At 33.8% G+C, this 14330-nt stretch overlaps 1 protein-coding gene across 1 annotated transcript; it reads right to left on the bottom strand.

Moving 5' to 3' along the window:
- Positions 1 to 240: 240 nt before the first annotated feature.
- LOC114311793 (putative beta-1,3-galactosyltransferase 2) lies at positions 241 to 9262 on the bottom strand. The gene is made up of 11 exons (XM_082880184.1): positions 8370 to 9262; positions 6803 to 6899; positions 6574 to 6638; positions 6262 to 6473; positions 6102 to 6165; positions 4596 to 4668; positions 3890 to 4010; positions 3608 to 3695; positions 3161 to 3286; positions 2951 to 3060; positions 241 to 689 (listed from the first exon to the last, which is right to left on the bottom strand). Exons 1-11 carry the CDS (start codon positions 8480 to 8482, stop codon positions 541 to 543), a joined length of 1218 nt encoding a protein of 405 aa, XP_082736310.1. The 5' UTR covers positions 8483 to 9262; the 3' UTR covers positions 241 to 540.
- Between the last annotated feature and the right edge of the window lie 5068 nt (positions 9263 to 14330).

Below are 14330 nucleotides of genomic sequence, written 5' to 3'. Positions count from 1 at the left end.
ACCAAGAAAACCAACCAAAAATATGATCATTCCATCACTGAGGTGACTCAAATCAGATTCACATTTCTTGTCTTAGGTAGTCAAATGAGTCCAAAGTCATTAAAGAGCCTCTAGATTTACAGAGTAGCTTCAGATTAAAGGAAAGAGAACCATAAAAAGATAGGACCTTTTATCACCATCTCAATTGCAATCATGAAAATGAGATAAAAACTAAATCAAAAACTTGAAAACAAATCCACATGAAACAAAAGGCAGCATTGGCACTTATTACGAAACTCAGATTGGTATCCACACATGCTAACAACAATATGGTTCTCCAATCATCTAAAAAGAATGGTACTTAGTCCTTGCTCTCTCTATTTCGTTGCTGCATGGTTTTTTCTCTCCCCAGCTAAAACGGAGAAGAATCCCATCAGCAGCCCTGCGTCCCCATCTCTCTTACACATATTTTACAGTTTGATGTTACATACAATTTCTCTATAATAATAACCGTGATACAAGCTCGTGTGCTTCCTCCAGAGGTTGGAAGATATGTGCTTGTTAGAAAACTGCACTCCACAAAGCATTCTCGCCTTCTCCGCACCGACGGTGAACCTCCTTGATCCTCTCAGCAGACTTGCAAATCCCGCTGCAGCTCCAATCGAAGGAAGCAACACAGACATTGCCTGCTTGAGCCTTCCACTCGCAATCTGTGGTAATCATTTACATCACAAAACTATTACTCATAGATTCCACTAATTTTATTTATTTATTCTCCTCTCTATGTAGTTTTTTTTTTTTTTAATAGTAGTTGAGAGGGTAATTTATATGAAAAATTGGGCCGAGCTTGGCCGTTATGGGCCTCAGTGCGAAGGGCTGAGTAAAAAGGACATAAAGTTACTCCGGTCTTGAAGAGGTTTAAAGTTACTCCAGTCCCAAGGAGGTTAGCTCGATTACCATACTAAAACTTATACCGGTTATGGCGCAGTATGGTTAGCTCGGTCTAAACCTTACTAAAAGTTAACTTGGTTTAGACTTACCACGGTTTGCACAAGAGGAATTGAGGTAAGGGCAGTAAAAGGACGAACCGAACTAAGGATACTTCGGTCTGTTCTACGGCTAAGCATAGCCATGCGTACCTCGGCTACATTGGAGTCCGACCATGGTAAAACCATCTCACTTGGTTTAAGCAGTGAGGGGGTGTTAAAAGGATAAGCATTATCTTTCAGAAGTATGAATCCTAGGAGGACTCTACACGGAGGAGTAAGAGTTCTACTTCGATTGTGCTACACGGAACCTATAAAAGCTCACAAACATCACCTATGGAGAGGTAACACAACTTTGATACACAGAGCTTTTTGTCTTTGTCTATTTTTCTGACTTAGGTATCGGAGGGGTTTCCGGCACACACCCGCCGGCTAGCTCACGTTTGTGTTTTCAGGGAGTAAAGCGACGACGTTTGGAGGAGCGCAGACTTGATCAACAGGATTATTCGAGAAGGTTTAATTCTTTCCCGTACAGTAGTAATATGGTTATAGATCAGGTGATAATGCAATAGACCTTTGTAAACAACATCAATTCATTCAAATGGTTCAGCTGATAGGCAACCTCTAGTTCCCAAGCATGCCCTAGGTGATCAGTGGACATCAAGCAAGGACTAAAATTTGATAACTAGGAGTGATAGTTACAGGATCCAAACAAGGTATCTCATGATTTGGGAAACGTGGACATTTCAAAATAAGTGTCGTGTCCACGCTTAACACTTACAGGACAACGACACAATTTTTTATTTTTGTATTTTTGCAGGACATGTCGGGACACCTTTGTGAATTATTTTTTTATAATATTAGAAAGCTTATTTGGAATGAAAGTAAAATATATGGAATAAAGAGGAGAGAAAGCACAATAAAAAATACAAAATAAAAAATAAAATAAAAAATACATCAGGACCACTGCTACCGGCTTCATCCTTTAGATACCCACATATACATTGATGTCTCTTATATCTCTATGTCCTAAATTTATATTCATATATATAGCAAATAATTTTAATTTTTTTTCCATATCCCTGGCTTGTCTATATCCTATTTTTTTTTCAAAATCATTGTGTCCTGTGTCTGTGACCCTGCTTCTTAGCTCATCACTAAAGTCTACTTATTGCTTGAAGGTTGCGTCTTTGACTCATATCCCACGACACCATCATAACTGTGCACTTTTCATGTAGTCATTAAGGGGTTGAGATCAATCATGAAATCACAGTACCAGAATAACTGTGTGTGGTTCATGTAGTCTTTGAGAGACTCTGATCAATCGTGACATATTCCTAAAGATGCAGTTTGTGCCCTTGGGAATGTCCTGTTCAGAAAGTTTTTGACTTAGTGTAGCTCAGCTATATACTGGTTGAAAATTGAATTGCTGACAATTGCAATGAATGAAGAAAATTTTTTTTCAGCCAAAGACATAATTCATTAAGCCACTCAAAGACCACTCTGAGTTGAAAAGCCCAGCCCATACTTTTCCTTAAAACCCAGGTATTAAGAAGAGGAAAACTAGAGCATTATGACTAGCACAGATGGGGCAACTTCAAGCGATGTGGGACACATTCCAACACACTCTCCTGGACCACAACACACATTAGCTGGACAAATAGCCTACCAGTCACAGGCCTCCTGGACCACAACACACATTAGCTGGACAAATAGCCTACCAGTCACAGGCCCAACCAAGCTCTGATACCAAGTTGAAAAGCCTAGCCCACACTTCTCCTTAAAACCCAGGTATTAAGGAGAAAGAAACTAGAGCCTTATAACTAGCACAGATAGGGCAACTCCAAGCAATGTGGGACACATTCCAACACTCTGATGGCATAAAGTAGATTAATGAGCAATTGTTCCTCAAAATTATCCTCCTATAACTATAAGAATACTCAATATTTCAACGGAAGAAATGACATGTAGCCAAATATCATTACCAGGTGGAGTTCCACAACATAATCTCCGGTCATCAATATGCTCCACATCCAATCCAATAAACCAAGATCCCAGTGAAACGTCCTCATTAGCATACTTGTGCAGCACATGCCTAAGATGATTATAATTAAAAAGAATAATAAGATAAATACAAAAAATCAATAAAGGTAAAAGCATGATACTTTTCCTTTGTAAGGCAAACGGCCACTTACTGGTTTATTGATATATAAGTAGCCAAATCTTTTGAAATTGCATAAAGCTGCCCGGTAGCATGACGAAAATACTTGTTTCCCTCCTCACCGAATTTCCAGTATTCAGGTTCATGATATCGCACTCCCCTATTTACAGAAAGCATATTAGAAATAAGACAGAATTATGTAGTATTTGGTTCACTAAAATGGAATGGAATGGCCATTCTTCAGTCTCTCTATGAAATGACTAATCTTTTACAATAGTGAATGATGATTTCATTTATAATAAATTTTTCATCATTTTTTTTAACGAACCAAATAAATTTTCTATCCTTTTTTTTTAATGAACCAAATGTGAGAATAGACATTATGAATAAATGATATCATCCCATTCCACTTCATTCTAGTGAAACAAACAAATAATTAGGGAGTTTTGGGGGAGGGGGTGAGGAGAAAAGCTTAGCTTACTTTTGAGCAAGGACTGGACCAGATTTCATGCATCCAATATACACACGGGGTTTTGACCGAAGCCTTGCTAAAGTTGCTCCTAATGTTGCTGCCATTGCGTAGAAGGAGTCAACATAAGAAAGGATGACAAAAATAATAATTAGAAAAACTAGAAAAACAGAAAAATAAATAACAAAGCTCTAAATTTTGTAATCCATGAGCAAGATCAAAAATGAGAAAGAAAATACAAATAAAATCCACATTCCAATGTGACAGAAGGATGGTTTATATATGCATCTTTACCTATATTTACATGAACGTCGTCATCAACTTTGACAAAGAAATCGGCATCCCACAGACCAACAGCAGTGGTAAAAAACATCTTTGTCTTGGCTGAGAGTTCAAGGTACCCTTCAACATGTTCCTACACATATTGTATTTACATAACAGCTGAGAACCAGTCAATTTCTCTCTTGTGAACAACTGCAAAACCTTCAATGGCATGTGTGTGCAAGCATAGACACGGATACAGACAAAAACACGGGTAGGGACACAACAGACAGTGATTTTGAAAATATTAGGATAGGGATACGGCAGGGTATAAGAGACATCAATGTATATATGGGTTTATTTTTATTTTTTTTTCACTTGTTTTAATATGTTTTACTTTGGCCCTAAATCAGCTTCCTAATTTTTTTTTTTTTATTTTTCTAAAAACCCATAAAAGGTGTCTTGAGGTGTGTCCAAACACATGACATGCATGCCCGTGAAGTGTCCAACGTGTCCTGCAAAAAAATAATAATTGAAAAAATGACACACCACGTGGTGTGGCCCACATGTAGATAGACACACATGTCTGTGGCATGTTGGTGTCCCATATGGTTAGACACGGACACAGCAACCATTTTGAAGTGTCCGTGCTTCCTGGGCTGGCAGTATACATGTCTATCATTGTGTCTAACAGCAGATAAGGCAAACGCTTAAGAGAAACAAGACAGAATATGCATACCAGCCTCATTAAGTCTCCATGCTTCTTGTCTTCTGCTTCAATAGCTCTATCAAGAATACCACCTGACGTAGCACTGCTGATCAAATGGTCAAATGGAGAGAAGCGAAGAAATTAGACTGAATCCATCATAAGTTGCATATTAAAAATTTATAATCTAGATGTTCACATACTACACTATAATATTCTTGGTATAGAGTTTGAAGTTCCCCATTTGAGCAAAATATGGTATCTTTTTACTTCTTAAAATCATTTTCCAATAAAGCTTTTTCAGTAGTATTAGTAGAGAATCAATAAGTTTTCAATGATAAACAAGTGCAATAATAAAGAAAAAATGGCTTGCCATAAATATGGCTAAATACAAAACAATGATAAAAACCTAAGCAGGTTTAATAATGGGAGGGAAAAAGCCAAGAAAGGACAACAAATGAGTTCTCACGCCTCTCCAAAATGCTTCAAGAACTTCTGTATAGAGGAGTATATGATAAATATAAGCCAAAATCAGGTTTGCCTCATGAGGTAATTTTTCATAAATTTAAGCCTATTTTATTGTAACTTTACTATGCAATACGAACAATGACTAGTGAAATTTGGTGGAACTACGCTGTTTATTGACTACTGCTGTCACTGCATAGCAAAATAAATTTGAGGTTGTCTGTTTCTAGTTGATATCCCCAAGGCAGGTTAACATCTTCAATTTGCAAGGAAGAGGTTTCTTGAACCTTTTTGGTGCTTTTTAGCACATTGTTTTTAATCTATAAGAAATATTTATGTTTAAATTTTTTGAAATGTTTTTGGGAACATCATTGTCAAAGTAGAGATGCAGAAGGTATTTTACGAGTTCTAGATAATTTTAAGGCCTTCCCAAGTTAGTGCCTTGTGCTAGAAGTCAGGAGAGCATCTAAGAGATGATTGAGAGCTAGAAGTCAGGAGAGCATCTAAGAGATGATTGAGATAGTGATGCCACATATGATATAACCTTTTCTTTTATTTTGGGCAAGTTACACAAAATTTAGGATCTTCTTTATACACGGAGCATAGAATACAATAATATATTAAAGAAAATAGATATGATAAGATAACATAGAAGAAGGCAAAAATGGCCATGGATAATACAGTTTTGAAATGAATGCCCAAAAGAATGGAATATTGATATCAACGTATTAGGTTTGTCGTTATTTTACTCGTGTACTTAGAGGTGAACAAGTTGCTAGAGTCCTTGGCTATGAAATAAAGCGGGTATTTGGAGCTGCACACCTTCTACACTCTCAAGTTACTTGTGTAATTTCCCACAAAAAACAAACAAACAAACACTTCTATACAACCAACAAATCATCACATGAGAAGGGTGAGCTATGGACTGCAGCCAGGCACAAACTACAGATTCCATACCCTACCAAAAAAGATTTCACTCAACAAAAGTTTCAAATGAAAAGGTATAAACATCACTAAACATTAAGAGACAGATGTACTTAACAAGATCGGACTTGAATGTTCCCCATCACCTACCTGTGACCTATTACAAATCGAATTATGATGCCTTTTTCTTCCTCAAGTTTCTTTCTTTTATCACCTGATTTTCATTATTAAAAAAAAAAAAAAAGGGTCATGAATCAAATAATCAAAAGAAGAATAAATAGGGGAAAAAAATGCATGGGATTTTATGAACCTTGTGGCATCCAAGTAGCACGGACAGAGTCTCTTCTCTTTCGGCTGCTAAAAGCAGTGTTAATACCTATGACCATCAGATATTTCCTTTTCCTTGTAGGTTTGGTGATCCTCAAGTCTCCAGTTATTGGGGAACCACTAAGTATAGAATCCTGTGCTGCCCTTGCAGCGGCTAATTCCATCTCCAAATTTGAAATTGTTTTACCAAGAGTACTGCGCATCATGCATATAGCCACAATTTCTCATCAACAGATGAACCAAATTATTTTCAACCTCATTGAACTCCTGCTATAATGAATATCAGTTAACTTACTGTACAGCATGATGCGTCTTTGAAACTTCCCCTAAGATGTCCTTTGACTCTTTCTTTTCATGCTTCTGATGAGATCATAAAAAAGCAAATCAGGTTAATATTTAGAAATTTAAAAGGAAAAATAATAATAAAAAAAGATGAATTCTCTGATATCAATACATGGTCACCCCTCTCACGTTGGAAGTGGGGATTAATTTCTCAGTTACATAATTAATAGAAGTGTACTCACTATTCTCGGATCACAGCCCTCCGAAACTAACTTTAGACTTTCATCTTCAATCCCCATTCTCCTTGATATGTCTTTAGCTTCTGGCACAGCCCACATCCTATTACCAAAGCATCCTCATTATTATGACACACATATACAAGAAGCTGTATCTCTATGCAACAATATGAAATAAATAGGGCTCAATTCTGTAATAGGTATCAGGCAGCAAATTCAGAAAACTATATACTTGTATATATATATATATTCTCAGTACAGATGCTAAAAAAATCTCAATGAGAACTTTCAATTTCATAATCCAGAGATAAATACGAAACTAAAGTATATTATCTACAGAAAAGAAAAAGGTTTGAGATGGTAGACAAATTAAAGTCACAAACAGGGCTATCTGTCACTACATGCAAAGAAGGATTGACTTTCATAAAAAGGATGGGACAAGTTGGCTAGGATTGATTGATAGATTCTGCGCAATCAGAAAATAGTACAGACACTGAGACACATAAGGGCTTCGGAGCAATTATCTTTGTAATTACTAATTACGGTCTTGTGTTGGCAAAGATTTATATAATAGTCTTAAGAGTAATGTCCAATCACAAACTACATGAAAGTTGCCCCTTGGAGACTTCATCTATGGTCTATACCACAGCTTGAGACAAGACCCAGGAAGCAGCAAGCTCTGTTCAAGAAGAAGCACAGGATATTATCGAAATTGACCTTTTGGCCAGACATTCACCTTCCAAAAGAAAGCGCTATCACTCCAACTATGAAACAAGGTCTCAGGAAGTAAAGTACACAGGAAATGTAATTCTATGGACAATTAAGTTTCACTGGGAAGAAGATATGACCCTGAGTAGGTGAAACCACTCTACTTTGGTTCTTCTCCACATTCTTTCGGTTATAGGGTGATCTAGGAATTTGCCTAAAAAACATTGTGGTATGCTGGTGATTAACATGGAATCAATGGCTCTAATTTTACGACAACGACAATGTTCTTTGAAAATGATGGACGGTATCATCCTAATATGAAATATCCAAACTAACATCACAGTGGAATTTTGTTTTTTGCAAACAGTTTGAGGGGAATATTAAAGGGAAGTTGCCCTTGCAACAGTAAGACTTGAAAACGGGCATCACGCTCGGTAAGGAGCACCTCATCCACCAAGTCAATCCCTTGGTCTTCATCACAGTGGCATTGAACCATTGAATTTTATTTATGGAACCTAAACTTGGAACATAAATTTCACATCCTTCCCAATCTTTAGATTCAAATGGACAAAAAGAGACACCTACTACATGCATAATGGATCAACAACACCACATGAAAATTCACATCATCCCAAAACAACACCAAATCCCACATAATTTTCCATAACCACCACTCCAAAATGAGCAAATTTCACAAACCCACTGACCCCCAAATCTATAACCCACTAAAAACATTCCAAACAAAAAAACAGAAATTTCAATGAAACAATTGATGCCCACTTCATCAAATCGAACATATCCACCATACAAATCAAAATCAATAGAAGTCATCAATTGGGATATTAAACAAAGATTTAAAGCTAACCTGTCAGTGAAGAGCATTCCAGCGCAGAAGCATCCAATACACAACAGAAGAGTCAATTTTTTCGACACAACACTCTTCAAAGTCGACTCTGCTCCTCTGCTCTTCCAAGACATTGTGCTCTTCTTTTCTTTAATCAATCAATAGTTAGAAATCTCAATTGAGAACCATTTCGAACACTGAGTCAACTCAGGTCAAGAAACTCATAAACAGATCCAAAGAACCATCTTTCTCTAAATTAAACACCAACCCACTTCACAGAAAGCTCTAATTCAGAGAAAAATATATATATCAAAAAAAAAAAAAAAACAGAAATTAAGCTTAAAGAGAGCTCCGAATTGGGAATTTAAGCAGAACAGAGAGAGGAACAACTATATATTTTATATGTATTGTATATATTATCTTTTGTCTGATACTTTCTCTCTCCACAATCGTGTCTTTGTCTATTGTTGAGAGTTCAACATTTGGAGGAGAGGGCAGAGAGAAGAGGATGGTGGTGCGTAGAATTTGAGAGAAGACCCACCAACTAGAACTATGTTGCAGACACAAACCACAACAAAGTACTGATGATCAAAAAAATGGAGGATTTACAAAGCAATAGTACTATTTTAAAATTATAAAATATTTATAAATTTATAAAAAAAAAAATCATAATTTTAATTATTAAAATATATAAAATTGATCATTAATTTTTAAAATTAACACTGATTTATTTTTATTTTTATTTTTAAAAATAGTACTAATGGTTGTTTTAGATATTGTTTATAAGTTGATTTTTTTAATTATTATAAAAATAGGTATAAAAAAATAAAGAAATAATATAATTTAAATAAATTACTAAGTTGATGTTTTTTTGGGAGGGGGGTTACTAGGCCCAAAAATTGCTAAACCGTCCTTAACAACAAACCTACGGTGTTAATAAATTCGGAACCATTTTGTGTGTAATGACCTAAATGCCCTTCTTCTGTTGGGTTTACTAGCTTTGGCTTAAGCTTGAGTTGGTTGACCTTTTTGCCCCATTTCTCATTTGGGTTAGGCCTGGAAAAAAAAAAATTCAAAGAGTTTGGTTCTTGTTTGACTTGTGATTAGTTAAGGAAAATTATTTATTGACGCAGGTTCCCCGTGTTAGAATAGTGCTAGATGTACAGAAAATGTATAGAAACTTTCACATGAATGTAAAGTTTATGTATGTGATATCTATGCTCGTGTGAGAATTTTTGTACATAAATTTTATGTATAAATATTTCTCACCATGTTATAATTTTGGTTTCACTTCAATTATGTTTGGGTCTATTCTTTCATTTAACCATCTTAAGAGAGTAAAATCTTAATGAAATTGAATCCCTGATGTCACTTTTTTCTTCTTATGTATAATCAAGTTTAGGGTCTCCTTTGACACTGCTTTATAAGTCATTTTATTTGACTTTCATCTAGAAGTTTTTTTTTTTTTTTAAACAAAAAAGAAAAAGGTATTTTGTCATTTTTCACATATAGAAAGGTTAATTTATTTTTAGCATAAAAAAAGTCAAAAAGTCAAAAAAAAACTAAAAAGGTTATCAAATATTATAACTTATTTAAACCATTGTAAATGTTAAAAAATTGGTGTTTGGGAACAAATTTTTTAGGGTTTTTTTTTTTTTGTTTTTTTTCACTAAAAGACAAATTGATTACAAAATCAAAAAAAAATAAATTCAAACAAAATATCACATCAAACCCCATAATCATTTCATTTTTTCTCTCACAAATATCACATCAAACTACAAAAAAATCCAACTATCTTTCCAAACATAAAAAAAAATTTCTCCAACAATATCTTACAACTAAAAAAACCTACAAAAAAAACTCACTTCTCAAACACCCACATATAACTTTTCTTAGTTTTGATTAATTTATTGACTTATAAACTGCAATTTAAAGAATTTTAGGCAGGGAAGACCAAAGCCAATGTAATAGTCTAGAACAGTTATGCTTCATACACCCAGTGGGGGTGGCGCCCCCAGTGACGTGGCGCGCCCCCACTGGTCGGAAATCAAAAAAAAAAAAAAAAAAAAAACTGTTTTTTTGGCCAACTCCCAGCTGACACCTCACTGGGTGTCACCCCCAGCTGGGGGTAGGAAGCTTTTCTGTAGTCTAGAAATAGTTGTACTTTGGGACTTCCAAGTAAAGATTTTACAGCTGAGTTGGCCAATGTTTTGACCTTACATATTATGTATTAATCAAATGTTAAGTAACTTTCCAAATCTATTTATTCATAGCTCAATATTTAACCATTATTAGCACCATAGGTTAGTGATAATAACTATTGATAACTCATTGGTTGTAGGGAAAGCTGTTTCTTTATAACAAAATTATTCTTAGGTTTATCTCCAAAACATTCTAATATGAACCACTACCAATGCGATCTTTTTTTAGAAAAAAAAATAATAATATAAATTATTATCATATAAAACCTTGTACTTTAAGTTAAACCAAATAATTTATCTTTAAACTAAGTTTGATAAACCAAGTCTCCCTTCCTTTTTCAACACATTTTTTGGGAGTTTGCTTAAAAATTGTCTTATTGATTTTAAAAGATAAATTTAGAATATTGATTTAAAAGTTTGACTTCAAAACTAAGTATTTGGCACATTCATATTTTTGACATGGGTATGGCTTCTGTCCAGTCCGGAATCGGATTAGACCGTCTTGTTGGACCCGTGGTGGCCCACCATGGGTCCCGTTATGATAATCTAAACCGTTCAATGTGTAGAACTCGTCGAGTACTATATGCTTGTAAAAAATCACGTTAATCGGATATCGATAGCTATATGATCAAATCAATTTCGTATTAAAAAAATTGAACGGTAAATAAATTAACGGTTGACAAAAAACTGTTTTGATCACATAGCTATCGATATCCGATTAATGTGATTTTTTACAGACATATAGTATTCGACCATTTCTTCACATTGAACAGTTCAGATTATCAAAACGGGACCCGTGGTGGGCTCCCACGAGCCCAACAACACGGTCCAGTCTGATCCCGGACTGGACAGAAGCCATACCCTTTTGACATTTGGTGAAAAAGTAGTAAAAAAATTAGATTGTTTAATACATTCATATTTTTGACTTAATTTTTTTTTTTCTTTCAACCAGTTGTTTGACCAGTTCTAAAATTTGAATAACAAAGGCTGTGCTTGATTGTGCTTTTAAAATGTGATTCTACATGCTAGTTTCAGCTCCATATTTGGTAAGAGTTTTAGAATTAATTTTCCAAAACTCTGCCGAAAGCTCTGTCCATTCTGCGCGTTTCTTGTAATTTTTTTTGGCTAGGGGAAGACCGCCCGGTCGTCCCTAGGGACTACCACCCGGACGTCCTTGGGGACATCCAGCCGGATGTCCTCTATTGTACAGATTTTTTTTATTTTTTATTTTTTTGCAATTGATTTATATAATTGGGAAAAATATTTTTTGAAATTTTTTTAATTTTTAATGCGCTTTAAAATAATTTTGAGTTGTATGTTTAGTTAGGAGTTATAAATTTTTGTATCACATATCAAATATCACATCAACAATTCCCCACTCAAATCAAACCTCTTTTCCAAAACTATTTTCAAAACTTTTTACCAAACAAATTTTCTACACTCAAATCATAATTCTACAACACACAAACTCAAAATACAACTCATACTCTCAAATTACATTTACAAAACACAACCAAACGCAACCAAAATGTTTTATAAAAACACCATTCATTGACTATTAATTAATTCCAATAGTAATACTAGTTGCCCTGTAATGACCAAGACAAGACACCACACAATAGTAATAGAGGTTGACATAATCATGTGATCTCAAAAAGTATGTCAAAAAGGAGAATATACAAAGCTGTGATGTTTTATATTTCTATTCGATTACATGGAGCTTATATTTCATTTGCAATGAATATTTTTTTTTCTAAGAGTGTATTTCACATTCAATAATTATTAATCTGCTTTTTCATTCAATAAAATTGTTCAAAATTATCAAACGATTTTACTCATTCATCAAATCATCTAAAAATTTAAATAAAATATAACAAACGCTTCACGTTTGCATCTATTGCTAACATTTTTTAAGTTTTGTCACTTTTTTTTCCAATAATGTCCATATTGTTAAATGTTAATAACTATTAATTTTTTAAAATTCAACCCATTTTCTTTGTTCATCAAATCATTAAAATGACAAACAACAATATTAAACACAAAAAATATATGAATGGGTAAGATTTTACAAGATTTAGTTGTAAGGTTGACTTCTACAAAATCCAATCAATTTATTTGTTTTCTATGTCTAATTTTATATTTATTTTCTAAATTCGTAGACAAATTGAATTATAATATGCATCTCATTTGCACCAACTATTTATATATATAATAAAAAGAGAGCACATGCATATGAGTGTACAGTTACAAAAGAGTAATTAAAGAAGGATAATTGCTATTAAAATATTTTTAAATATATATATATATATATAACAGTCACACCAATTTGAATATTGACTTGATATAATAGTATAAATTAATATATACTCTCAACTCTTACAATTATTATGTAAGACTTTTTTTTTGTTTTTCTGTTGAGATTTCAATGTTGTCCATGAAAGAGGATCATCATCAAAATTCCAACTGTCTTAACTCTCAAACATCAATAATGGGGGGTGGTTTGTATTGTACATTCACCTACACAACTCTACACTACACTACACATGGTGCATGCACGTGCAAGGAACGTGGCCTCACCAGATGGATTTTGATTTTTACAGATCATAACCCAATTTTTCATATTGGTTCATTTTCTGACCCACCACTCTAATATTGTTTTTGAGTGACCATCACAACACAAAAACATGCTAAAGAGGAAACATCCTTGACAGAGGCCAACATGGATCAACTAGCTACGAAATCCAATGCTTACAAAAGCAACCCGATTGATACCCCATATGATAAAAACTTGTCTTAGGATGAATTGTACAAATTTAAATTTCCTATGTTTGATTTTTATTATTCTTTTTTTTTTTTTTGATATTATGTCTAATCTTAACTGATACGTGTAGTCTGTGAATGATTATAAGTATTTGAAATTTTTTTAGATGAGTCCAATGTAATTTTACCTGGTGATAAACATTCATCAAAAATAAGAGGGAAAAAAAAAAAAAGAAAAAGAAAAAGAAAAAGAGAGAGAGAAGAATGGTTAGAAAGAGAGTAGTTAACTTTAGTTATGCCTTAGTACTTCAAAATGAGGTTAAAGAGAGTTTGCATCTCTTTGAGATGATGGATTATGGGTACTTGGGTTTTGAACTTTGTTCCACAGTTGCACTAAATTATCACTGGATTAAAGGTATCATTCTCTTTTTGGTCGGGAGAGGTAGACGAGATGAGTGGAAGTAGATTTGGGAACTCAAATTAAGATGTTTAGCTTAACTAACTTTTAAATTTTTGATTTTTTTGGGTATTTTTTTTCTTACCAATTCTCAAAACAAGTAAGGCCCGTTTGTTTAGAGAGTTAGAGGGGGATTAGAATTGATAGTGAGGTGAGTTCCATTAACATTGTGTTTGTTTTGGGAGATAGGAAGGCGATTGATAGTGACCTCCGGATTATGAATCCCCTTGGGGAGGGGATTCGGATGGGTCTCTAAGGCTTGGTATTAGAAAAATAGTTTGCCAGACTAGAAATTTTTATTTTTTATTTTTTACATGTTGGGCATTTTTTTGAATATTAATATTTAATTTTTTGTATTTTTTGTTAAGTAAAAATCATTATTTTATTTGTTTTATGGAAATTATTTATTTATTTTTTATTTTTTATATGTTGGGCATTTTTTTTAAAACATTAATGTTTAATGTTTTTGTATTTTTTTATTTGTTTTATTATTTTAAATTTATTTTATATAAAAATAATTTAACAATTCCTACACTAACAACTATCATCAAAATAAACACAATT

This window comes from Camellia sinensis, chromosome 7 (genome assembly GCF_055761805.1).
Source record: "Camellia sinensis isolate YWXY chromosome 7, ASM5576180v1, whole genome shotgun sequence".
NCBI classification, from domain to species: Eukaryota; Viridiplantae; Streptophyta; class Magnoliopsida; order Ericales; family Theaceae; genus Camellia; species Camellia sinensis.
This window is presented reverse-complemented; position numbering and strand designations above follow the sequence as displayed.

Excerpts from the sequence above, each read along its gene's own strand:
- LOC114311793 (XM_082880184.1), bottom strand. The coding sequence starts at position 8,482 with ATGTCTTGGAAGAGCAGAGGAGCAGAGTCGACTTTGAAGAGTGTTGTG. Across the intron at positions 6,166-6,261 it reads TGCTACTTGGATGCCACAAG|GTGATAAAAGAAAGAAACTT; the intron begins GTTCATAAAATC and ends AATGAAAATCAG. Across the intron at positions 3,287-3,607 it reads GGTCCAGTCCTTGCTCAAAA|GGGAGTGCGATATCATGAAC; the intron begins GTAAGCTAAGCT and ends TTCTGTAAATAG.